A 26646-nucleotide genomic window follows, 5' to 3' on the forward strand; every position below is an offset into this window, starting at 1 on the left:
CCGGTTTGATACGGGGGAAGCTGACATCAAACTAGGTGACAAAAGCTCCCCCACTGAATACCCCTCCAGAACATGCTGAGGAGTTGTTCTGCAGCTGGACATGCAAGGTGTGAGGCCCCCATGGGTTCCTACACACCGTAGCCCTGCAGTGATATTACTACCACCCAAATCACGCGCGCCTGCCAGACCACTGCCGATCTTGCGGGAGTGGGAGGCACCAACGTGACACCCGGCCTGGCGAAGGCGAGGTCGGGGAAGCCCGCACTGTTTGCCTCAAAAAGGTCTCGAGCCCCCCTGCTGACAACACTTGTAGTTGACAGACGTAACACCAGGCTCAACCAAACACAGCTTATGGTGTGGGAGCCGCTTGACAGCACAACATTCTCATGGACAGACCCAGGCTCAGCCATCAACTGAGTGTCAGCCCCTGTCCCCATGAGAAACTAAACGTGGGGCCGCATGCGCTTCAACGAAGGCTCGCGGCCCACAGCCAAAGGAAACAAATCAGAGCCCCTTTTCTGCTGGTGTTGGGGGAGGGAGTGATAGGAGAGCAGGCTGGCCGCGGCAGGACGGCAACGGTTTTTCAGGCCGTGCTCATCCAATATGGCCGATCCCTCGGCCGCCAAGGCTGACGGCCTTGTGGACCCCTGTTGACTCAACGCCCAGAGTACCTCTGGCGGGGGAAACATGGCCGCCTGTCGAGGGCCTCGCCACAGCCGCTGGCTGCGCGGCGTGAGGCGGTGTGGGGCCTAGGACCAATACCGCCCGCGCTCCAGCGGAAGACCAAAGATCCTCTGCGGAGAGGGGAGCCCTGAGGAGGGAATTTTTTTTTTAACTTCTCATCCCCTCAAAGGGAGACCCCTCCCTGCGGTTATAGCTTGCGGCTAGGTCAAAGCTAAAAAAAAACCTGATGTTTCGACGTCGGCTGGCCCTCATGGCCCCGCCACCAGACACCATTTTTGACAGAAAAAACAGCAATTCGAACAAAGTCACTAATCGCTGCTAATTCCATACCGTGGCGGTTTAGGCTTTAACAGCCCACCAGCCACCCGCCAGGCCGACTCACTTCATGGTGTCGGCCGGGCGGGGCACTGTTTCAACATGCCAGAGGCAAAGGACTGATGCCACCTGCTTCATAAACACGGAGCACCAGTGGTGGTTGCAACCAGCAACCTCCACTGTGGTGTGCACCCATGAAGGGGTTAATGAATAAATGAACTAAAACACCAACACACTGTAGAATGGGCTAGCCCATACACACAACGTTAAGGGGATGCGGACCAGAGAAAACCAGTCCTGCATCCATTCATAATATTCACAAAAAGCACACCAGCCCTAGACCTCAGCCCATTCACCCATGAAAAAGGTAAACAAAACCCCCAGCAATACTCATAACAGTAGACACCGATTGACCGTCAGCATGAATGGTTAAGAGGAGGGAAGACCTTGTATAAAGACATCCCTCAGCGGGGATTTGAAAACAGAAACAGTACCCAGCATATAGCATAGCGTTAGCCGCACGCTCCAGGATAGCCTGGAAAACGTCCAACTCAGAGGGACGTTTACCCAGACATCCTGCCCCTTGCGCCGATACACAACTCGGTTGTCTAACAGAACAACAAGCAGCATTACAAACACCAGCGTTAATGCCTAGCGGCGCAGATCCTACCTGGGTGTGAGGTAGCTCGATAGCTACACATCATACGACGTCCCTCTGTCTGCTGTCAACAAGACGAGGAAACCCCAGTACAGACTCGACGCGGAGATGCATCGAAATGCATCCAGCTGCAGAGTCGCCGAACCCATACGAGCGCCGTTGGAACATGCCGAAGATTCCAGGGGCTGGCAAATCTCCGGCATTGTTAAATTTCTCTTTACACTTCATACGCTAGTTACACAGGGTGCAAAGCATCCGCCATGATGGAAAACGAAAAAGAGGAAGGGCGAGTGGTGACCACGCCCGGTGTCTTATAGTAAGCCACTGGGGCGGGGCCTGGTCAAGTACAAGGGTGTTTTGTTTTCGTTCATGTAGTACAGTAGGTACAGGAGATGAGGTATATCTCGATATGGCATAAGAGCGGGACGCGATGCCAGTACGAGTATATAACAATAAGTATATAATAGTATACTTGACATTGACAATAAGTTATATAGACCAGGATGGCCACAAAAAAGAAAACACAATAAAACTTAATATAACAAGCTGTAAGCAATGTATGTAAACAAAGAAACAAGAGGAATTCATATACAATTATATATGATATAGTGTGTTTTGTCTCAAGTGCCATGCTTTCTCCAAAAATCCTGCAAAACTGAAGATCTCCTCCACAAAAAAACAACTCAACATACAACTCTCAGACTGCCAAAACAAATCCGGATTTACAAATAGAATTTTCTCAAATAAAGCCCTCCTCAAATCGGTGTACAAGGGGCAATAAAAAACTAAATGATATTCATCTTCCACCACTCCCAGATCACAGAGAACACACAGCCGCTCCTCCTCAGGTTTACCTTGGAATCTACCCACTTCCACAGCCAATGGCAGGGTGCCAGACCTCAACTGGGCACACAGAGAACTCTGTCTTCTCTTTATGTTTAACATTACATAAGGTTCAGTAAAATACTCATCTTTAATTTCAACATATTTTCTAAGTTTAGGTTTTTTCCATATCTCCACCTTCCACTTATCCTGATGGATTGTTGATCATTTTGTTTTAATTATGTGAACCTTACACTGCAGATTGTTCATAAAAATCATACTTAAGTCAGCAGAAGAGAAAATCATGGACATCTCTCTTTCTTGACCAGGGATGACCGTGTGCTCTCCTCTGTCCCAGTTAAATATCTTTTTTGTCACCCTGTCATTTGGCAGCTGGACCAGGCGGTTCCATAACCTAACCATTTCACCTTTTTGCTTGACCAAGCATGAGTCCCAAACCATGTCCCCTTCTATAGCCCATTTTGCTGTATATTTATGGACTCCCAAGAAGTATCTCATGGCAATGATGGCACGGTTCTGTACATTCAGGTGCATCATCAAAACCCCATACTCCAGCAGCATAAAATAAAACAGAACCAACCATTGAATGATGATCAGAAAAGTTTCCATGGACACAGTGAATAATAAACAAGGCCGCACAGATGCTGTGAAATTAAGTTATTTAATTTCTTCCTACTCATTTTCGGTTCTTATTTATAAAAGAGACTAAAATATATGGGGGGAACAATAATATAATATTATTATTCAATACGTTAAGGGAAATGTTACTATTAAGGATGACATCAGCAGATGGATAGCCTTACCTTAAAGGTTCTACCAAGGCTCATTTATATCATTGCCTCTATTCCTCTAAAATTCCCCCAAAACTGGTTAATCCGATTCCTTTGGAATAACAAAAAGCCAGGAAACTGATTATACCCAGATCCAAGGGGTTTTAGGAGTCCCAGATATATTTAAGTACCGGTATTATCTTTCATACAATGCAAAGTATTCACTGACTTGGGGCCTATAAACCCGTCTCTCTGGAAGGCAGCTGGGAGTGGTTGGAGAAGACCATCGTATCTCTAAATAAGAACATATCCTTGGCATCATCGTGGTACTGTCCAAAACCACCACCTCTATTGGATGACATTATGTTTAGGTTTTCATGCTCTATAGTGAAACAACTGCACAGGAAACTTGGCATAAAGGGGCTTTCTCTTCCATCTTGTCCTATTCGGTGTAACCCCATCCTTTCAGCTGGAGGAAGCACTTTCAGTAATACAACAGTTGGACAGATCTTTGGCAACAACATCTTACCATTCCAACAACTTCAAATCAGTTTGGCCTTTCAGACTCTTCCTTTTTAACATTATGCACAATTAGCATTTGTTAATAAAAGTTGTAATGAGGAAACTGTTCCTGCCTCATGCTCGGAGTTGGATCAGCTCCTTAAGAAGGCAACCTTATAAAAATATGTATAGTTTAATGTTCAGGGCTACCCATAATGCATATTCTTCTGTCCAGCGGGCTTGAAGTTTGACCTTAACATATCTTTGACTGTTGACCGATTTGGAGGTCGGCATTGACCTTATCTAAATGTGTGTGATTTAAGATTATACAATACAAAATTCGAAGTAGAGCACATTACCCCCCTACTAGATTGTCCAAGATGCACAACAAGCGCCAAGGGTTATGCACTAATGTGGTAATCGAGGCTCATTACTTCATCTGCTTTAGGAATGCCCAGCTGTTAAAACACTCTGGTTGGAATCCCTGATGATGAGAGATTCTTTGTGTTAATTTCCCATGTCTGCTGAGCCAAAACCCAGATAATAGTGTGGGAGTGACTGTTAACCGGTTCTGGACAGTGGGCTGTTTACCCACCAAAAGACGAATTATTTTAAACTGGAAGGAACGTGGCCACTGGGACATGTCTGTAGATTCCTTAATAAATCTTGATGCAATATAAATAGGATGTTGATGATACTGGCTGATCGCTTGTGCATGTCCGTCTGCAGGCATGGCATGTTGTTGCAGGTTTTAGGGTAGCGTCCTTGCATCCCCCCTTTTATATATATATATATTTTTAATCTAATTATTGTTCAAAATGTTTTTAATTTTTTAGCCACTTTTTCTCCTTATTTTCTATTTTTCTCCCATCCCAATTTCGTATCGCCAACTCTCCCCTTCAATTCTCCCCTCCCCTGTCTTGAACGTTGCTAGACTATGCCTCCCACTGGTCGGCTGTAGTGAGGATAGAAGCCTTGCATCACGTGTCCCCTCCATTACACGAGGAGGCAGCCTGTCGCATCTTTTCACCAGACAGCGCGGTCTCTCAGTGGCGAGGAGTAACGCGTGGGAGGCTCACGCTGCCCCCGATACTTCCTGACTCTGCTGTACAGGCGTCACCCAACCGACCTGCAGGAGTCGCTGTCCACAACGTCCAATCCCCACCCACCGGCTTTCCACCTGCTACCTCTGCCAATTGAGATAGTATGACGACTGGCCCAAGCCGCAGGCAATGCTGACTCCGGGAGTCGAGACCGCAGCCTCTTACATTGGTGACGAGCGCAATCTCCGCTACGCCACCCAGCCGCCTCTGTTCAAAATGTTTTGTTATATTGTTGGAGTTGTTGTGTTTGTTATTATGTCTGACTGGGGCCTTTACACTTTTGTGTTCACACAGTATAAAATAATATTTTAAGAACATGCAGTGTTTCCTGCTTAAGGCAATAGAGTTATAGGAATGGGTTGAGAAAAGGAAGATGAGTTACTACATAGCAGCATCCTTTACAGTGAAAAAGGACCACAAATATAAATAATAAGTGAGTACATGAGTAAGTGAACTATCATTATAAATAGTGCTCACTACTGCCCACTGCGTGGGAAGTGTGGCACAGACATTAGAAGCTTTGGATAAAGTGCTTAAAGCTGAACATTACTAATGATTACTACTGCAGGAAGAGACCTCTCACGTCGCGTCATCATGACAGGACCCGTCTGTGGTAGAAAGGAACAGTCTTTTACTTTACCATTACCAGTCATTTTGTCCTTGATATTGCATTTGAGATTAATGGGAATCACCAAAAGATTTTATGTTTGTTAACATAGAGCTGCCGCTGAGAGTTCTATAGCTACACTGGATTCAGTTGAAGATGGCCTTTTCTCATCTTAATAATCAACAGTTTCTGAATGATCAATGTAAAGGAAATTAAGTACTGTTAGTTTACAGTAGTTAGTTAGTAAGAGTAAAGCACTTCGAGCAATTTCTCCAAATAGATTGTTGTTGTTATAATTTTTTACATACAATATCAATATTGTATAAACATGTGTGATCAATATAGATATTGCCACCTGGTGGCAATGTTTCAACAGTCCACCAGATGGCAGTGTTTCAACAGACATCACACAGAACCTCTTCATCTTCTACAGTTGTTTCCACTGCAATAAATAAAAATACAACTTTCCAATTAACCATTCTGTCAATTGTATCAACCAAGCCACTGAAATCACAATGAAACAAGAAACAAGGGTTGTGTTTCTCATACAGGGATGTATTTGTGGTGGCTTAACACAATATCAGACAGCAACAACAACAAAAAGGTGTATTTGCACAAACATTCTCATGGAGGTTCAAACCCCCTGTATACACCTTTCTACATTGGTTTCTACATCGTATTCAAAGTTATTCAATAAAACACCACCACCTCCATCACTACCACTACCACCACCACCAGTCTACCACTACCACCACCAGCATTACCATTACCATTACCATTACCAGTCTACCATTACCACTACCACCACCACTACTACCACTAAAACCACCACCACTACCACTACCACCACCACCACTACTACCACTACCACCACTAAAACCACCACAACGTGTGTGTCACTGCATGATCAATAAATAAATAAATAAATAAAGACTTCTTCTTAAAAAAAACGACTACTACTACCAGCACCACTACTACCAGCACCACTACTACTACTACTACTACTACTACTACTACTACTACTACCAGCACCACTACTACCACCACCACCACTACTACTACTACTACTACTACTACTACTACTACTACTACTACTACTACTACTACTACTACTACTACTACTACTACTACTACTACTACTACTACTACTACTACTACTACTACCACTACTACTATCAGCACCACTACTAGTAGTACTACCACCACCACTACTACTACTACTACCACTACCACCACTAGTAGTACTACCTAGTACCACCACTACTACTACTACTACTACTACTACTACTACCACTACCACCACCAGTAGTAGTACTACTACTACTACTACTACTACTACTACTACTACTACTACTACTACTACCACCACTACTACTACTAATACCACCACCAGTACTATTATTACTACTACCACCACCACTAGTAGTACTACCACCATTACTACTACTACCACCACCAGTACTACTACTACTACTACTACTACTACTACTACTACTACTACTACTACTACTACTACTACTACTACTACTACTACTACTACTACTACTACTACTACTACTACTACTACTACCACCACTACTACTAATACCACCACCAGTACTATTATTACTACTACCACCACCACTAGTAGTACTACCACCATTACTACTACTACCACCACCAGTACTACTACTACTACTACTACTACTACTACTACTACTACTACTACTACTACTACTACTACTACTACTACTACTACTACTACTACTACTACTACTACTACTACCACCACTACTAATACCACCACCAGTACTATTATTACTACTACTACCACCACTACTATTACTACCACCACCACTACTAACTAACTAACTACTTACTTGTCCTAACCTACACTGTAGGGGTGGACGGTATAAACGGTATACGGTATAAACGGTATGAATTTGCGCTACGGTATGGATTTTGACTATACCTTCATACCTTGTGACTGGTAGACTACAGCAGCTAAGTCACAGCAGTAGCAATGACGTTAACGTTACTTGACGATTCACTCGACGTTTGCAGTGGTCGTTGCATAGTGTTTAATTGTACTGAGTTTTTCTCCACTTGTTCACGGACCTTGCCATATAGTTTGGGCATTTCAATTTGGCTAAGGAGGCTGAGAGGAGACTTGCTTTATCAATATACCGTGATATATACCGTTATCGTCTATGCTTCAAATTATACCGTGATATAAATTTTAGACCATACCGTCGAGCCCTACTACACTGTAACACTCAACACTTTGATGAACATTGTTACTCAGCTGATAGAGTTGTGCCCTTCCTGATGACTTGTCGTACAGAACTTGTAAGTCGCTTTGGATAAAAGCGTCAGCTAAATTACTAAATCTTAATCTAAATCTAAATCTACTACTACTACCACTACCACCACCACCACCACTACATCTACCACCACCACTACTACCACCACCACCACTACTACTACTGCCACCACCACCACTACTACTACTAGTGCCAGTACTACCACCACCACTACTACTACCACCACTACTACTGCCACTACTACCACCACCACTACTACTACCACCACCACCACTACTACTACTACTACTAACACCACTACCTCTACCACCACCACCATCACTACTACCACCACTACTACTACCACCACCATCAGTAACCTAAGATGAAGACCCAGCACTAAACACCTGTAATCCATCAGAAAAGTATCTCTCTAATCCCCTAATTCCCCCCAGGCCTTTCCTGGTGATGAGCTTCACACATTTAGCAGATTGACTGAGTTCTATTCACCCAACAAAGCCTATTACCTTTTTTCCCCTTCTTTTTTCATCCATTCATGTGCTTTCAATCATAGACCGATTTCAATCTGATATTATGACAGGTACGCTAGCAAGCTCTAATCTTGAAGTGAAGGGCATTCAATTACACTCACTACATGAATGCCCTGAGCCAAAACCTCATGGCCAAAGACGCGGAATTGACCTACCGGTATATCAAACACCGCTCCAACCCTAAGAGATCAAGAAAAGAGGGCTGGGTTTGAGATAGGTCCATTGATGGAACTGATACTGCATTTTTGGAATGGTTGTTAACTTCAGTTTGATACATGAGACTCAGAGAAAAACATACTTCGGTTTGATATATGAGACTCAGAGAAAAACATAACTTGGCTCAACTTTCCCATTGCGGCACTGTTTCACATAGACAAGAGAATGTTCTTGGGCCCGCCACAGTCTAATTAGTCTCGCCACAGTTGTATAATGAACCAAAAAAAAAAAAGTTATTAAAAAATATATATATATATATTTTTTTTTTATATTAAGTTTGCCAATAGGGATGTATCAGTAGTATTGGCAGTGGTAGTAATCGTAATAGTAATCCACTATATTTTTTAATTTTCTAAAAAATAAACCAGTTCAACACAGGTAACCACTTTTGCTTCATTTCTTTGATGGCTCAAATGTATGCTCTAGTAGTGGTTCCCAAACCTCTCCTCGAGACACCCCAGCCGTTCCATGTATTTGTTAAAGTCCACCACCAGCACACCTGATTCAACTAATAAAGGGCTAGTTAAGTTGAATCAGGTGTGCTGGTGGTGGAATTTAACAAAAACATTGAACGGCTGGGGTGCTTCGAGGAGAGGATTGGGAAGCTCTAGTCTAGTCGATTTTGTGTTTTGAGCACAAAGTTCATCATAGATCTAGCCTCTTTATTTTGCTCTCAAAGTGCACCAGATTGATGCATTTTACTTTAAAATGTACAAAAAGATAAAAACGGGGGGGGCATGCCCCCAGACCCCCCTAGAGGGTCGGAGGTTCACCCCCCATAGTCTCTGAAAATCCTGTGGGAAACACTGCACCCCCTCCTAATGTACAGTCTCCTCCCCATCATATGTATATACACTCTGTCAGGATCTATGGGTAACAGTACTGTATATTTGCATATCATATATGTCACAAATGTAACAGTACTATATAGTATACCTGTATGTCATGTATGTCCCTATGCCATAAATGTCATGATGTCATGTATGTTGTGTATGTCATAAATGTCACTATGAATTGAAAATGGGGGACCCTGATGTAAACAAGACAAACGTCTTTCTCTGGTCTGCATCCCCTTAACAATTGTGTGTATTGAGCCGTACTGTATTGTACCCATTCTGCAATCTGTTAAATAAAGTTTTCATTCATTCATTCATTCATTCACACATACAGGGCTGGCCTGACCCTTAATGCTATCTAAGTGCCAGAGGGCCCCCAATAATTGGGGAGTGGAGAGAGAGAGAGAGAGAGAGAGGAGAGAGAGGGAGAGAGAGAGAGAGAGAGAGAGAGAGAGAGAGAGAGAGAGAGAGAGAGAGAGAGAGAGAGAGAGAGAGAGAGAGGAGAGAGAGAGAGAGATGAGAGAGAGAGAGAGAGAGAGAGAGAGAGAGAGAGAGAGAGAGAGAGAGAGGAGAGAGAGAGAGAGAGAGAGAGAGAGAGAGAGAGAGAGAGAGATAGAGAGAGAGAGAGAGAGAGAGAGAGAGAGAGAGAGAGAGAGAGAGAGAGAGAGAGAGAGAGAGAGAGAGAGAGAGGGGCTGGCCCAAGCCTTTATAGGGCCCTAAGCTAAATGTTATTTGGGGAAAACACACAAAAGAAATGTCGGCATAATTATGTCGGCATAATTGTGACCCCCCACAATTTTGCCTCTCTCTCTCTCCTATATGGATCGAGAGCTTGGGAGTTCACATTATTCTCATTCATCCCATGCACTGACCGTCCACACATAAAACACTGTCATTTCCATGACAACAATATCAAAACTGTACGGCAGCCATCTTAGATGTATTGAAGGAGAATGCCGCAAGACACTCGGAAGAGTCCAATCTATTCATTCCAGTTCTATGCCCATGCCATCACAATGCATATCGACAGTGCACACTACATGTATAAGGATGGAAATGTTTCAATGTTACAGCATTAATGTCCAACTAACGGGACACATCTATACTGTATAATTGTGGGTGACATCACTCTGTTATTAGGTTGCATCACACCACACACTTTGTGTTCAACCACATCAATCCTGCCTCGGTACTCAATGATTCTGACCACAATAGCCTAACCATGTTTGTTCAAGTGAGAGGGGCGGAGCCTCTACAACAGCCACAACCATTACTCCCGCTCTGCCATGGCAACCGTTGCAATCCACCGGGTGGCACTGTAGACCATGGCTATCGCTTTGGAGAAAACAGCAACAGCAACAGGCACTCTCAGAGCACCACAGTGTGGTGTGAACATGCCACACATCCTCACCCAGCCAGCTCCTGTTCAGGTAGACCGACACGAACACCGGAGGAACCGTGAAGAAGTCCACCACGGAGTTGACCTCTAACCAGAACCACAGCTTGTCGTTGGCAGCAATGAACTGTGGAATAAAGAGAAAAGGCCTTAGTTCCTAGCTCCTACCAATGAGTCTCCTTGGCTTCTACCAACTAGAAGATTCACAATCCTCTACGCCGATGACACAGGACTCTACAGTACAGTCATTTTCTGTTGCTATAGCTCTGTATGATAGCATGTACAATAACGCTGTATATACTGTATATTTGTATATGTTTATATTTACTGTATATATATATTTATCCACATCTGTCTGTATATATCTGCATATAATCCTTTTTACATACCTGTAGATACTATATCTAGATCTGTGCATATTCCTTACCTACTCTTACTACTTATACCGCTGGTCAGTATGACTTACTACCATAGGGTATTTATACCTGTATCACTCTACATAATAATACTACAACACTGTATCTGATTAGCATTATTACTCAGTAGTACTAATTTATATATATATATATTCCAGTTTAATCAGTTTAATTAATCAAGTTCTATATTGCTATTGTACTTATACTGTTACATTTGCACTCTGGTTTGATGTTAAACTTATTTCTGTTGTACTGTACTTGTGCTGTATAATGGTATAATGGTTTTAATCTAATCTTCCCTTTAGTAACATTTACGTACACGTAGGCCGAAGTACAACAGGAAGAACACGTTGAACGCCATGTCAGTCTGCAACGTGAAGTCTTTGTAGAAGTTGTGACAGGACTCGATGGGGCTGTGGAAGAGAGAGAGAGAGAGAGAGAGAAATTACACGATGGCATGTTAAACATTTGGTAAAAATGCCTAAATATCAATGTAATTTCATGAAAGGAAAAAGAGGATGCGTTCTTCTTTTCCTGAAAAATGCTTCTTAAGATTTCCAAAGTGAAGAGTAACATAAATACTCAAATGTATTCTTATTAAAATTATTTGTGCAAAAGTTGATGTTTCCTTTTCCAATGGGTTGTCTGTTGAGAAAGGAATATGTATTTGTTGTCATACAAGCAACAACTTGTAGGTATCCCAGATTAACCCTTAAATAACTGCATAAACTGTCCTCTCAAACTGTCCTCGTCTCACTCTTTTCAATTTACGGAATAGAAGCTATCGCTGAATATGCAATATCGTCATGGAAACGTTTGTCATCTAATGATGCTGCAGAACCGCCTTTTCTACCTTGTGAATAACATTCAGTGACAGCAACACAAAGGGTTAAATCTGGTGAAAATGCAGAGCCATAGCAGTAGTTTAAGGTTTAAGTGCGTGCAGGGTTTATGCCCCCTGTGTGATCCATGCAAACGCAATGTAGCAATGTCTCACCCTGAAAAGCTTGCACTGTATTTGGCACCGAGAAATATAAACAATAAAATAATCAGAATCATATAAACAATCAATCAAATAAACAGAAACAATTAATAACCATGTAAATGTTATGAGTTGGTTGTTGAATGTGATCGTACTAACAACTTGGGAATACACAGTGCATGATGAAATATACAGGATTACTGTACATATACTGTATATCCAAAAACTCACCACAGTGCTACAGTGGAATGAGACACAATCCTAGATTTCACACATTAGACATGACTTAACCATTTTTTCAACATATGCTATGTGTTAACGTGAAGCTGAAAGAAAGAAAAAGAAAAACTACAAATCAGTTATTCAACCAACTTAACTGTGATTATTACAAATAAAATAAAATAAATGTTCTTCTTGACCATGACTGTTACATTGATGGAGGTATTAGTCGATTGACTTTACACTGGAGCTCCTAGTCTGTTATTTGTGAATCATGCAGATCGTTATCCCAGGGTGTGCAGGGTCAGGGTATTTCTACAGATTATGTTAGCAGCAAGCAGGTCACCCTCATAATAATAACTGTGTCTTTGTTTGTGACATGGTTTCCTACACATCAATGAGCCTTCAGTACCGTGCCCCCCCCCCCCCCCCCCCCCCCCCCCGGCAATGACAGCCAGCGTCTCCCTGTATGATAAAACACTGGTTAATAATAATACAGCTCGGATTTAACTACCTGTCTTCTTGAAATACTCTCTTCAAATAGAAGTCCTGATGAGCAGAGACTAAAATACCTCAGGGATTATTTCTGGCAGATGTGATCTACAAGCAGTGCAATCCAGATGATTTCCTGTTTCATGCAGCTGATGACAGGGACATGACAGGGACAGGAGGATGACAAGGACAATGGGATTGGAGCTCAGTTGAGGAATACTAAACAATGCACCAGTCTGTCATCCGTATACAGCATGAAGCAGTCTATAGAGTAAATAGGAATTATAGATTATATGTATTAGATATTGGGGAAATATATTATGTAACATTCAGAAGGATTTGTTTTCATTAACAATATCCGCTTGGCTCCGGGGTTGTCACCAGCTTGGCTGGCCGTCTGCACTAATACAATTGGCTGTATTGGAGGGTGGGAGAAGCTGGCGGGGTGGGTCCGGGTCGTTGTAAACAGCGACTCCTACAGTTCGGGTCGGGGCGCCTGCTAAGCGCGGATAGGACTCGAGGGGGATAGTGTGGTCCTCCCACACGCTACGCCCTCTCGATGAGAATCCGCGCTGCCAGGTGAAAAGAAGCGGTGATTGGCTGGACGTGTGTCGAGGAAGCACGTGGTAGCCTCCACTCTCCCAGATGATCTGACTGTGGGGGTAAGTGCGCAGCGACCAGGAAGGGACTGGGAATTGGCATACGACTAACATTGGGATGGAGAAAATCGGAGGAAAATGGAGGGGAAAAAAAAAAAAAAAAAAAAAAAAAAAAAAATATCCGCTTGGGTATGGAAAATGACATGGTAGATAATCCAATTGATGTTCAACATGTTGGACATATTGGGTCATGTGATAATAGTTTGAAAATTAAACAAACCGTTATTTTCAACTAACATTCTCAAATGTTTCATGAATAATTTTGTGAGAAATCTGACTTTTTTTTTATTGACCATTTTTAACCAGAATCCTATCGTTCTGTTGTAAAGAGGTCAGGTTGTGGGATAATCAGACATTGCACTTAAAGAACCAGTACAATAATGTTAATTGAGTCAGAAAAAGTGGAATGTTAATGTCATAATGAGTCTCGTCTTTTCACCCCCAGCTGTATCATTTGATAAGTTATAACTGTTTTAGTGCAGCCTCTCCAGCTAGCATCAGGTCGTGGCCTTCTGTTCATTGAAAGGAGAAGTTAACATCGTAACACATGAAAATTTCAAATTAAAACAAATTCATGGGACCAGTGTAATCGGTTGCTATAGGATATTAACAGTGGTTAACCTGTGCCCGCAGGTGATAAATACATTGTCACAGTTGCTGTGGAACCAATTCTAGCAAACTAGTTCCATTACTTGTTTGTGGACTAGCTAGCTGATATCCTTTACAACTACTGACAACTGACTAATGGGCCAATCAGGGTAACCAAGTAGATTATGCAATATCTTCAAGGAACCCAAGCTCTCAAGACACAGAACCAGGTCCGTTTCAAGCTTTTTGGGGGCCCTATGCGAAATGTTGTTTGGGGGCCCCTATTTTCTGAAACGATGGTGGGGGGATTCCAAACCCTTTAAGGTGGGCATGCATTTAACATTTAAATGCATCAATCTGGTGCACTTTAAGAGGAAAAGAGGCTAGATACGTGAACAAAACGTGTATCTTTTTTTCTCACAAATTCAAATCAAACATCTCAAGTTGACCCCAGTAATGAGAGAAAATGATAATAAATAGGAAACACTGTTGCTCCCCTACATCAAGAAACTCCTGAAAACTTACAGGATTAACCAAATCTGCATTATAACATCTCCAAAATGCACATAAATGAGACGGATACTGCATTTTACTTAAATGTATGACTTACAATATTGAAATTTAAATGGAACTATTTAAGATAAAGTTAAAGTTAAATAATGTTTGAAAATGCAACTACATTTTTGTCAGTAAGCTACTTATGAATTTTTTTTTTTATATATAAATAAACGCCCACTTGCGGTCATAAGCAGTTAGCCTATCAGTTAAATTTTTTTAAGCTGATTATTTGTTACATCCCTACAGGATATATATATACAGTATACAGTGTATTGAGTGAATAAAATATATTTTTTATGGCATTTTAGGGGCCCCCCTGGTGGCTTCGGGGGCCCTTTGCAACTGCATAGACCACCGCAACACTTCCGGGATCCAATATACTTTTATACGCCTGAGACTCCTGAACACGGAGAGACCAATTTCAAGTCGATCGGCACTTTCTCTGCCGAGCTATAGTCCCTTTTCCGCACCTACTCCCGAAGTACGCATGCGCAGATTGCCCACGGAGTCTAGGTTCATCAATCTGCGCATGCGTAGTTCGGGAGTAGGTGCGGAAAAGGGACTATAGCTTGGCAGAGAAAGTGCCGATCAACTTGGAATTGGTCTCTCCGTGTTCAGGAGACTCAGGCGTATAAAAGTATAATTGGATCATGTCTCCTGCACCCCCACAGCCGTAGCTACAACCACTTAATGTCAAGGCTCTCATCCACATTCATTCATTCTCTTCCCCCGCTCTCTCCTCCATGAGCTCAATGTACCGCGGAAGTGCAGTGGTCTATAGCCCGCATATGGCAAGAAACGGGCCTGCACAGAACCATAGAACTATATAAAAGCACAGAACACATTGGTAAGTTTTATATCCAATTATCACATGTCCTCCTCACAAGAGAATGACAGGATTAAGGTCGAAAATCCGACAAGAGTGGCCAACATTATAGATGGCATACTCCATGGTCACTATTCAAAGGAACTGGCACCTCTAAGAATAGAGGAGACATGTTGATTAGTTCCAGCCCCATTCTATCTAACGATGCATCAGCCCGCCCAGGCCCTGTCGTGGTAGAGGGTGACAGGTCAGAGTAATGGTCTTACTGTGGCCAGATCTGTTCTGTTAAATAATTGAGTTCCTGCGGGGCCTGGTCAGAAAGAGATTCAGCCTATTATGGAGCCATGGTGGCTCTCTCCGTCTCTCTCCACTGGCTCACGGTAGCTGTACTACCCAGATCCTAGCATGGTGCACCTGGGCTGTACAGTGTGTATTGTGAATCATGATTAGATAATTTTGCAATGGGGATCAAAAGCATCTGATTGGCCAAAAACAGCAGCGCCTTGCATCAATAACCAATCAGATTGTTTTGTTGGCCTGCCAAGTGGTGTTCCCGGTCTCGCATCGGGAAAACCAAGACCAATGCTGTCGGATATAAAAAAGGAAAAACCAGCAGGCCTGGATAACATGGATGGTACTGTAGACTACTGAAGGTTTCAGCAAAGCATGTAGCAGGTACAGTCACGCATATTATAAATCAAAGCATCAAATATGGTATATGTCCAAAAGTCTGGAAGGAGGCTAAAATCATTCCTTTACAGAAAAATGTAAAAGTCAACCTGTCATGTGCAAACAGTCGCCCTGTGAGCATTTTGCCAGTGTTAGCGAAGATAATGGAGAAAATAGTGTTTACACAAGTTCAGAGTTACTTCAATGACAATTCATTGAATACTGATTTTCAGCATGCCTATAGGGATGGTTACTCAACAGCGACAGCGTTGACACAGCTAGTAGATGATTGTCTAATGGATATTGATAGAAAGAAATTAGCAGGATCAGTGATGTTAGACTTCAGTTCAGCATTTGATGTCATGGATCATGACCTACTACTGGAGAAACTTAAAGCCTATGGCTTTGCTTCATCGTCAGTTTCATGGATAACTAGCTACTTATACAGTAGAAACCAGAGAGTATTTTTTAACGGTAGCCTATCTGAAGCGAAAAAAGTTAAGTATGGAATTCCGCAGGGAAGCTGCCTTGGACCTCTGTTATTCACCATTTATACAAACGATTTGCCGTTAATTTTAGAGCAAGCGAAGGTGGCTATATATGCGGACGATACTACCCTATACATGGCGTCCTCCTCTGTGGAAGATCTGGGTGTGGCACTAAATAAAGAGCTACAAAAAGTAGAAGAGTGGATTAGAGCGAATATAATGGTTTTAAACATAGCAAAAACAAAGTGTATTTTAATGGGTTCTCACCATATGCTAATTGCTCATCCAAAATTAAAAATAATGATGGGGGGAAGTGAAATTGAACAGGTAGAAGAAGCAAAGCTACTAGGTATAACATTGGACAGTCATCTGAGCAGTGTTAATTTTGGCAGCTTTTAGTTTTAGTCTTAGTCATGTGTCAAATGCTCCTTTTTCGTTGTCATCATATTTAGTCACCTTCATTTATTTTTCTTTTAGTCAGTTTTAGTCAACTACAGGTCTGAGCATTTTAGTCTTAGTCAGTTTTAGTCTCGATTTTGTCTTTTTTGTTTTAGTCTAGATTTAGTCGCAGAAAACGGATGAAATTTTTGTCTAGTTTTCGTTAATGAAAAAAAGGCATTTTATTCTCTTGTAATGCAATTCTATGTACCACTACAGTCAGTCAAATTCACATTAATTTCTATTGGGATCATAGATTCATGTAGACGCCCCTCTCCCCACTCCCCCATAACGTAATGAGTTAAAGATGTAAACAGTTAAAGACCCTATCCAGTCTTAAAATAACTAAAACAGTAAAGTGAACCGAACGTTTCCACAGCCCATTTGAAGCAGACATGACCCCTGGTTGTACAAAAAGAATATATATATACATATAGAGCATAGAACTGCTCAACATATATACACCATAAGACATAATCAAACGAATAGTTTTAGTCTTAGTCATGTGTCAAATGCTCCTTTTTCGTTTTCATCATATTTAGTCACCTTCATCTATTTTTCATTTTAGTCTTAGTCAGTTTTAGTCAACTACAGGTCTGAGCATTTTAGTCTTAGTCAGTTTTAGTCTCGATTTTGTCTTTTTTGTTTTAGTCTAGATTTAGTCAGGGGGGAAAGCTTCGTTGACGACCATATTTAGTCATCATTTTCGTTGACAAAATTAACACTGCATCTGAGCTGGTCAACGCATATAAATAACATAACAAAAAAAATGGGGAGAGGGCTGGCGTTAATCAGAAGATGTGCAGAATTCCTAACACCAGAGTCAGTGATCCATGTTATCCAGGCTCTGATCCTTTCACATCTGGATTACTGTCCGGTGATCTGGGGAAGTGCTGTTAGAGAAAAACTGGGAAAACTACAAATGACACAGAACAAAGCAGTGCGCCTTGCTCTGAATTGTAGGAAATGGTCAAACATAGTAAGTATGCATGAAAAACTGTCATCGGTAGAACAAAGACTAAATGTAAATATCATAATGTTTTTTAGAAATATATATAAGAACAAAAAACCTGCTTATGTCTGTATAATTCCTTTTAGTTCTTTTTTTAGTTTTTTCGGTCTTTGTTGAAATTTTTGTTCAATTAATTTTCTTCTCAGGCCTATGACGGGGTGGGTTGGGGGGGGGGTTACTATTATTATTATTATTTTATTTATTTTTTGTCAACGGTGGTTGGTGCAGGGGTTAGGGGGTAGGAGTTTTTTTTATTTTAAATGAGGCAAGGGGCAAGCCAATGCAAGTAATTGGCAAAAAATTTAAATGTATGTTTTTATGTGCATTGTATGTGCATTGTATGTGCATTATATATCCTGCCTTTTCTTCCAAAAAATGAAATAAAAATATATAAAAAAAAAAAAAAAAAAAACTGCTTGTCTATATGACGAGATGCAATTCACAATCAACAGACACAGTTACTCCACCAGGCATGTGTCAATGGAAAGATGTACTGTAAAGATGCCAAGAACAAATGCAATGAAAAGGACTATGATGTATAGAGCCATGACTGCATGGAATTCCTTGCCACCTGCATTAACTAGGGTTGAAGAAAAACAGACATTTAAAAAAACACCTTAAAAATCATATAAGAAAGAATGGTACTGTCAGTTAAGTAAACATAGTGGGTGATTGAGAAGATGGGATTGGTGGACTTAGATATGTTGTATTGAGATGTATTGTTGTACTTTAAGTTGAAACATGATTGAGTAGATGAGTGTGTGATTGGTGAACTTAGATATTTTATTATATAATATTTGTATGTGTTATTGAGGTGCATTGTATTGTTTTATTGTATTGTATTGATTGTATTGTATTGATTTTATTGTATTGTATTGATTTGTGTGGACCCCAGTAATAGTAGCCTATGCCTGTGGCAATGGCTAATGGGGATCAGAATAAACTAAACTAAACTACCATCGTGCTCCTCGTCAAAAGGTACACGGTGTGCAAAACCAAGACCACCATCGTGCTCCTCGTCAAAAGGTACATGGTGTGCAAAACCGCCTGCCGATCAGAGGCGGGAAATATTTTGTATAATTTATTTTGGAAAATTCAGCTTAAAGCTGCTGATGCCTCTGGAGTTTGTGTAAAACATGTGTTGTGCTACATGGGCTTGAAAGGTGATGCAGAGCTTGCTCTAATTCTACTGGGGAGGTAAACCCACTCTTGCTAATTTATCCGAAGTTGCCTACTGCAGCTTTAAGTCACACACCACAACATGCAAACAAAGCCATCCACAGGTTTTTACCATCCACAAAATACCACAGTCCTTTCCAATGCTTCTCTCAGACTGATGTGATGAACTATTTTGTTTCTTGAAGAATGCCAGTGTACCGGCACTACTATGCACTGGGGCTGCCTAGCTAGCTAGTTCCAAGATATCACATCGATCTGAGAGAAGAATCAAGCATAGGAAATACACAAGGACTATTATATTCTTTTGTGGGTGGTTAAAACTTTTGTTTTCAAGTTGTGGTGTGACTTTTTTTGTTATCAGACAGTTTGTTACTGGACCCCATGTGCTGCCTGTCTGAAGCAGCCCGTCTCGCTTGAAAACAGTCAGAACTTCGACCATGGGACTCAGTAAGTCAGCAAATGACTATGCATTGATTGTGCTACTGGCAAGTATTTCATACCACTTTATTTTAAAGATTTTTTGTATCTATCACTTTAAAGGTCCCATGCATTATGAATGGCCTTTTCCAGTGTTTAGCATTGTTTCCTAGTAATGGGGGATTATATCAATGTGGTCTGTGTCTCTAATTATCATATTGACTCATCAGTCTAGTCTCGAGTTCACGAGATCTTCCCTCACTCAACTAAGCCATTCTGATTTGACTGTTCTGCTGACGTGAATAATACTGGTTGTAGTCACCGCCCACAATTCGCTCAACAACAGAGCAGTGAAATTACTTCCTCAAACAGAGGGTGCAACAGACAGCAGAGAACGAGCGAGCGAGAGAGGGAGAGAGAGAGAGAGAGAGGGAGAGAGAGAGAGAGGGAGAGAGAGAGAGAGAGAGGGACCGCGGCGCAGGAGTGTGTGTAAATGTGTGTGCGCCGCGGGGCTGGGTCTTCTCCCCGCAGTCGGGAGCACTCCATATCACTGTCAAAATATCTTTGCACATGCTCCCACACGCACGCCCATATTCCGATCCATGCAATAATAGTCACAGAGGTATATATTGTCATTTGAAACAAGTTACCAATGCATTGTCCCGTGGGATTATGCCCCCCCGCGGCAAAATGAATTAGTATCCCGAGTAATCTCTCTATGTCTCTCTCTGTCTGCCAGTCGCAGACTGTGTGGGTGACTGTCACCCAGCACAAACAGCATGAAATCCTGTGGTCGAAAATGTTTGGTTTTGAGTACTTGATTAAAAATATAAAACAATGAATTTTTTTGAAAGAAACTTTACAGATGTGTTCCATAGACTCACAGGAATTGTGTAAAGTTGCCCAAATACTGCAAGGAATAGCAAAGCATGGGACCTTTAAAGGTGCTATAGATAACATTCAGCCACTAGAGTACCAGCATGTCCAATCCGGTACATTCCATGTGGGGAAATGGGAAGTATGGAGGGGATACATGTCTGCAACATGTAAACAACATAAATCTTGGACCCGCAATTTTTTTTAAAATGATACACTCATTAATCAATATTTAATAGCCCTGTGGATGTATTCTTTTACCTTTTTTTTTTTTATATTATTGCTATACATAAAAAATACAACGTGTCTAGACCCATCCATCTCTGCACAGGTCAGAGTCTTTATCAACGAACCGAGGGTGTCTGGTATGTTGACTTTTGTCTGTCACTTCCTGGTGTCTCTTGCAGACAGAGAACTCTGCCTGCCCCCATCATATACGGATGCAACATTAGTCCCAGTGGACTAATTACAGGAAGGGCTGTATCTGTTACAGCCTGCTGTCACAAACAAGCATTCAAGCGAGCAACTAACCATCCACCCCCCCCCCCCCCCCCCCCCCACACACACAAGTCTCCTGCCTCTCAGGTCAACGGGAAGTGTAAAAATACAGTTTTGTGAAAAAGACTGGCATGAAAAGAAGACTGTGCAAACTAGGGCAAAGTTCTTTGAGGGATGAAAATGAGTGGGGAAAGAAGCCAGTGAGATGATTACTCATCTGCCATATGTGAATTAATCAAACAAAACTTGTTCTTAAGTGAGAAAAGGTCAGGGAAGGTGAGACAGGGTAACAGGGTGGAAGGTCATCCATCCGCAGGTGAAAAGTTATTGGACACTATGAGCAGGATAGGACGCCACAGATGGTATTGCTGAGAGCGTAACTCTACCTGGGCTTGACCAGATAATGAAATGAGACCATGCTCACAAACCACGGCAGAGCCAGCCAAGCCTCCACTTGTAAGCTGTCTTGTGAAATAACTAGTGCTGTCAGGCGATTAAAAAAATGTATCTAATTAATTACAGGATTTGTAATTAATTAATCTAATTAATCGCATTTTAATTGCATAACCATTTTAGGCCTGATATTCTATATTCTATAATAATATTTCAAATGGCATGTGTCCGGATGGCAGAATTCAGTACTGTATCTACAAAACCGTCTGTTTAATCATCTTCCATTTATTCATTTGCTTAGATTTTTCAGGTCTGGTCAATTTTAGCATGGTGTTATTCACAGTCAAAGATAAAAATATTCTCATTTGGTTTATTACAATTTACTCAAGCAGTAGTAACAGACACAGTATTTCTGACACTGGGAATACATTCCCTGAGATCCATAGATGTCCCTAGAATCAGATACCAAGAACATGTAAATGGACCATATAAAAAAAAAATCTGTAAATGTGTATTCTACAATCTTATGGAATGAATGAGATAAAAAAAAAAACATTTTAATACATTTTTAGTTAATTTTCATAACGCGATAATTTGCTGTGTTATTAATTAATCTAATTAACGCGATAAACTGACAGCCCTAGAAATAACAAATGGCCACAGTCTGGCTCCAGACTGACCACAGGCCAGAAAACGCAAGTTTGAAGATAGGTTTATAGTGCTCCCTGTGCTTTGTACATACAAACAAACTCAGCAAGACCGACGGCTTCTCAGTTACAGTGGGTGACAATATTGTCACAAGGAAAGATGAAATTACCTACCTGGGTTCCATCCTAGAGGCTAATCTTTTCTGTGACAAAATGGCATCCAATGTAATAAAAAAAAGTCAACCAACAAACTCGATTCTTGTACCGGATCTCCTCTCTGGTAAACAAGAATATCCTGAAGACTCTGGCAGGAGCACTCATTCAAGGGTACTACGACTATGCTTGCACCTCATGGTACCAAAGCACCTCAAAGGCACTAAAAACAAAATTACAAACATCTCAAAACAAACTGGTCAGACTACTGCTTGACCTGACTCCTAGAACCCACCTCACCCCTGCCCACTTTGACAACCTAGGATGGCTTAGAGTAGACGACAGAGTACAGCAACTTGCAATGGGCTTGATCTACAAGATACACTACACGACCAAGGTACCCATGTACATGTCAAAATACTTCCCAAAGGTCAGTGAATAATACCACGATCACAACACCAGAGGGAGCTCCACAAATCATGTTAAACCCAGATTCGGCTCAAACAAGGGACTACCGTAAACACGTTTCGCAATTATGCCACATCAATGTGGAACGCCCTACCCAAAGCTGTAAAGGAATGTGAATCACTACCCACTTTCAAAAACACTCTCAAAGAACACCTACGGGAGACTGCAATTCGAAACTGGCCCCTGCAAATGTCCTAACCCAACCCCCTCCAATGTACAGTAAATGACCAAGTATGGCTTTGTCAATATTCCAATGTACAGTGTACAGTGTGTCCCCCTTACCCAACCCCCCCCCCCCAACCACCCAACCCCACCCCACGTACCCAACCTCCTCCAATGTACAGTTTCTACGTCAAATGTATATACTCTCTTTTCTGGACTCTTTTTGTATCACAAACAGTACTGTATTTGCAAATCTGGTATGTCATAAATGTATAGATGTAGCAGTACTGTCTATCTGTATGTCGTGTGTGTCATATATGTTATGATGAATTGAAAATGGGGGACCCTGATGTAAACAAGACGAAAGTCTTTCTCTGGTCTGCATCCCCTTAACAATTGTATGTATTGAGCTGTACTGTACTGTACCCATTCTGCAATCTGTTAATAAAGTTTTCAATCAATCAATCAATCAATCAAACATTTTAATATAGTTACTGCTCCCTGTGCTTTTGTCTTGATAACAAATTTTTTTTATAATAATAATAATAATAATAATAATAATAATAATTTGATCCCGTCATGTTTTCATTCCACTTTCTAATGGCACATCCTGTTAAAACGTCAGAAGTAATACGATAGTGCAGTCTTTTGATGCAAAACATAGCTAAAGTGTGAAAGGGTGTTCCACTTCCTTCAGCTTAATGAGTGATGCTGATTGTGCAGGAGCAGGAACCTTGGTCTTTCCTCTCTGTCGGAGAGTCTGAGCCATTCATTACAGAGACTACACTATTTTCATCAGTAAGCAAGCAAGCATTATTTGTTGGTCATCAGAAACTGACAATACACCAGAACTGTTACCTGAAAGGGGATCAGATAGGAGTGGGGGTGGGTTAATGCTCAAATCTGTAGAAGCCCCATAGCACTCAGGGTTATTGGGTGCTCTACATTGTCTGGATTTAATCAGCTAGCAAATGGTCTTAACGCTTTTCAAAAATATATCACACGCTTTTAAACTGTTTCCAAACAGCTGTCATAGCTCATTATAATGTACATATTTTCACCAATAGGAATACAAAAGGTCTTGAGGAATCTAGTGTATAAATAACCGTCTCCCACAGCTTTGACATCCGGTCGCGGTGGAAACATTTGTTTACGTCCCTCAATACTCTGACATGCAGTACGGGAGAATGAAATACGTGACCAGACATCCCCTGAATGTCTCATTTCATAATAAATTTAAAGTTTCCAAACTAACTTTTGGATTAAACCAAGTTGCACGATGCAGTGATAAATGGTCTTTCCCAGCTGTAACGTTACACAGGTCGAGCTACGCTATGCTTGCTAATTATGCTTGGTAGCAGTAATGTTACTCTAGCTAACAGAGATCATCTGAAGGAGCCGTCTGCCAACAAAGATATTGTTACATCTGAGAACAAAGTATTCACAAAATAGATCACCATTCAACGTTACTGAAGACTCCTGCTGTGACCGATAAGTACTTATGCATAACAATTAGGGCTGTCTTAAATACTTCGAAGCTTCGAAGCTTCGTTCGATGGCACAAGCCTCCAAAATCTTGCGCCTCCATTCCAATGAAAAGAAAGTAAGCGGCGCCTCGACTCCACCTCTCTACAACAAGCACGTGGAGATTATCTGTGTTGAAAACAACAAGGACATGTGCAGCAGACATGTCGACGAAGAAGTCATCAGACGTGTGGTTACACTTTAAAATATGCAAAGACAATGCCCAAAAAGCCGAGTGCCAGATATGCCAGAAGAAAATGGCATATCACAACTCTACAACTACTTTGTCAAATCACCTAAAAAACTTAAGTATCATTGTACACGACGGCGACGCCACACAAAACATTAATAAGGCTATACCTATGCTGCTATGACTAATGTGTTACCAAGTTGGCTAATTTAATTGTAATCATCTGCTTTTGTAGGTGCATTGTCTGATATAATTATAAATTATAAATGATAAATTAAATATAATATAATTGTTTGCTTGATAGACGAAGGTTGCAACATAATTATGTAATGTCATGTCGTTGGCTGTGAGAGCAGCCCCACTGCACCCAGGCAGCGCAGCCGAGTGAAACCTTGTTGGCTGCGTCACAGTCACGAAAGGGGCTACTTAATTAATTAATCCAATCCACTTTATTTATAGAGCACTTTTTTTTTTTTTTTTTTTTATTGCAAAACAAAAATTATTAAAAGTCAGTACTCAACACACAATGCATAATGAAACTAACAATCAAGGTGGCTAAAATGACATGCAAGTACAGAAACAGAAAACAAACAAAAAAGTCTATAATAATATTTTACCGTATACAGTATATCCAACGAAATTACCAATTATACCAATGCCTTATACAGGATATACCCCTAATACCTATTTTCTAAAACCCTACACACATATGCTCCAGCTCGAACCCCCCCCCTCCCGGACCCCTCCTTGGATAGTACCTCCATTATCCCTCACTCCTAACCAGACACTACCATTATAAGCTAGCTTTTATTCTCTCCACCACTTCTAACCACATTGACATTTTGGATTCGTTGAGACCCAGAATTCTTGCTGTAGATATTTCTTGATAAATCACATCGAGATATGTAAGAAACCAAACCTTCCGGCAAATTTTTTCTGGTTGAAACCAGCGTGATGCGATCAGTTTTTTAGCTACTGTGATACCCGATAAAACCAATCTCTTTAGCTGTGGATTTACTGCAAACTCAAAAACATCATTCAATAGTAATACAGAGGGGTGTACTGGTATATTCCAAGATACGAGTTTTGATAATTGATGGGTCACATCTTTCCAGAATGCCTTAACTGGTGGGCAGTCCCAATACATGTGCATAAATGTCCCTTCGTCTCCATTTGTACATTGGGAGCATTTTGAGTCTTGTTTAAGACCCATTCTGTTCAGTCTTATAGGAGTCAAGTATGTCCTGTGAATATAGTTAAGATTGATTTGTTGATGGTCCGGGTTCCTTGATGTAAGACGGACATTTGCCCATGCTTCTTGCCAATCAAAGTCACTTTCCAGGTCTGGTATATCCCTCCTCCAGACAGAGTCTAGTTGGAGGGTTTCATACGAGGACGTTAATTGATAATAAAAACCTGATACAAAACCTCTCGATGTTTCTCTTTCATAGAAGAATTTGTGGTATCTGTGGTGTTCAACTGGTATGTGTAATGGAACACCGTGAGTCTTCAAACATAGGCGTAACTGTATGTAAAAAAGCCATGTGGACTCGGTGAGGTTAAACTTTGTGCATATTTCTCCATAACTACAAAAACCTTGGTTATTAAAAATATCCCTATATATCTATATTTATAGAGCACATTTAAAAACAACAAAGTTTACCAAAGTGCTGTACAAGTCCCACTAAATAAGAAAAAAAAAAGAAAAAAAAAGAAAAAAAATATATATATATCCCACGGGACAATGCATTGGTAACTTGTTTCAAATGACAATATATACCCCTGTGAATATTATTGCACAGATCGGAATACGCGTGGGTGCGCTATGATATTTTGCAACACGAGTGCTGATAGAGAGAGAGCGAGAGAGAGATCGAGAGAGAGAGAGAGAGAGAGATCGAGAGAGATCGAGAGAGAGAGAGAGAGAGAGAGAGAGAGAGAGAGAGAGAGAGAGAGAGAGAGAGAGAGAGAGAGAGAGAGAGAGAGAGAGAGAGAGAGAGAGAGAGAGAGATGCTCCGAGAGCGTGTGTG

The 26646-nt window shown here is 41.3% G+C and overlaps 1 protein-coding gene across 4 annotated transcripts in view; it reads right to left on the reverse strand.

Moving 5' to 3' along the window:
• kcnma1a (potassium large conductance calcium-activated channel, subfamily M, alpha member 1a) overlaps positions 1-26646 on the reverse strand; it is a 214507-nt gene that overhangs the window by 96016 nt on the left and 91845 nt on the right. For all 4 annotated transcript variants that reach the window (XM_084323923.1, XM_084323922.1, XM_084323924.1 and 1 more), the window contains exons 4-5: positions 11498-11591; positions 10778-10889 (exon numbers count right to left, since the gene is read on the reverse strand). In XM_084323923.1, the coding sequence (XP_084180049.1) occupies positions 10778-10889; positions 11498-11591 (206 nt within the window). The remainder of the gene's footprint in view (positions 1-10777; positions 10890-11497; positions 11592-26646) is intronic.

This window comes from Notolepis coatsorum (assembly GCF_963971535.1).
Source record: "Notolepis coatsorum genome assembly, chromosome: 10".
NCBI classification, from domain to species: Eukaryota; Metazoa; Chordata; class Actinopteri; order Aulopiformes; family Paralepididae; genus Notolepis; species Notolepis coatsorum.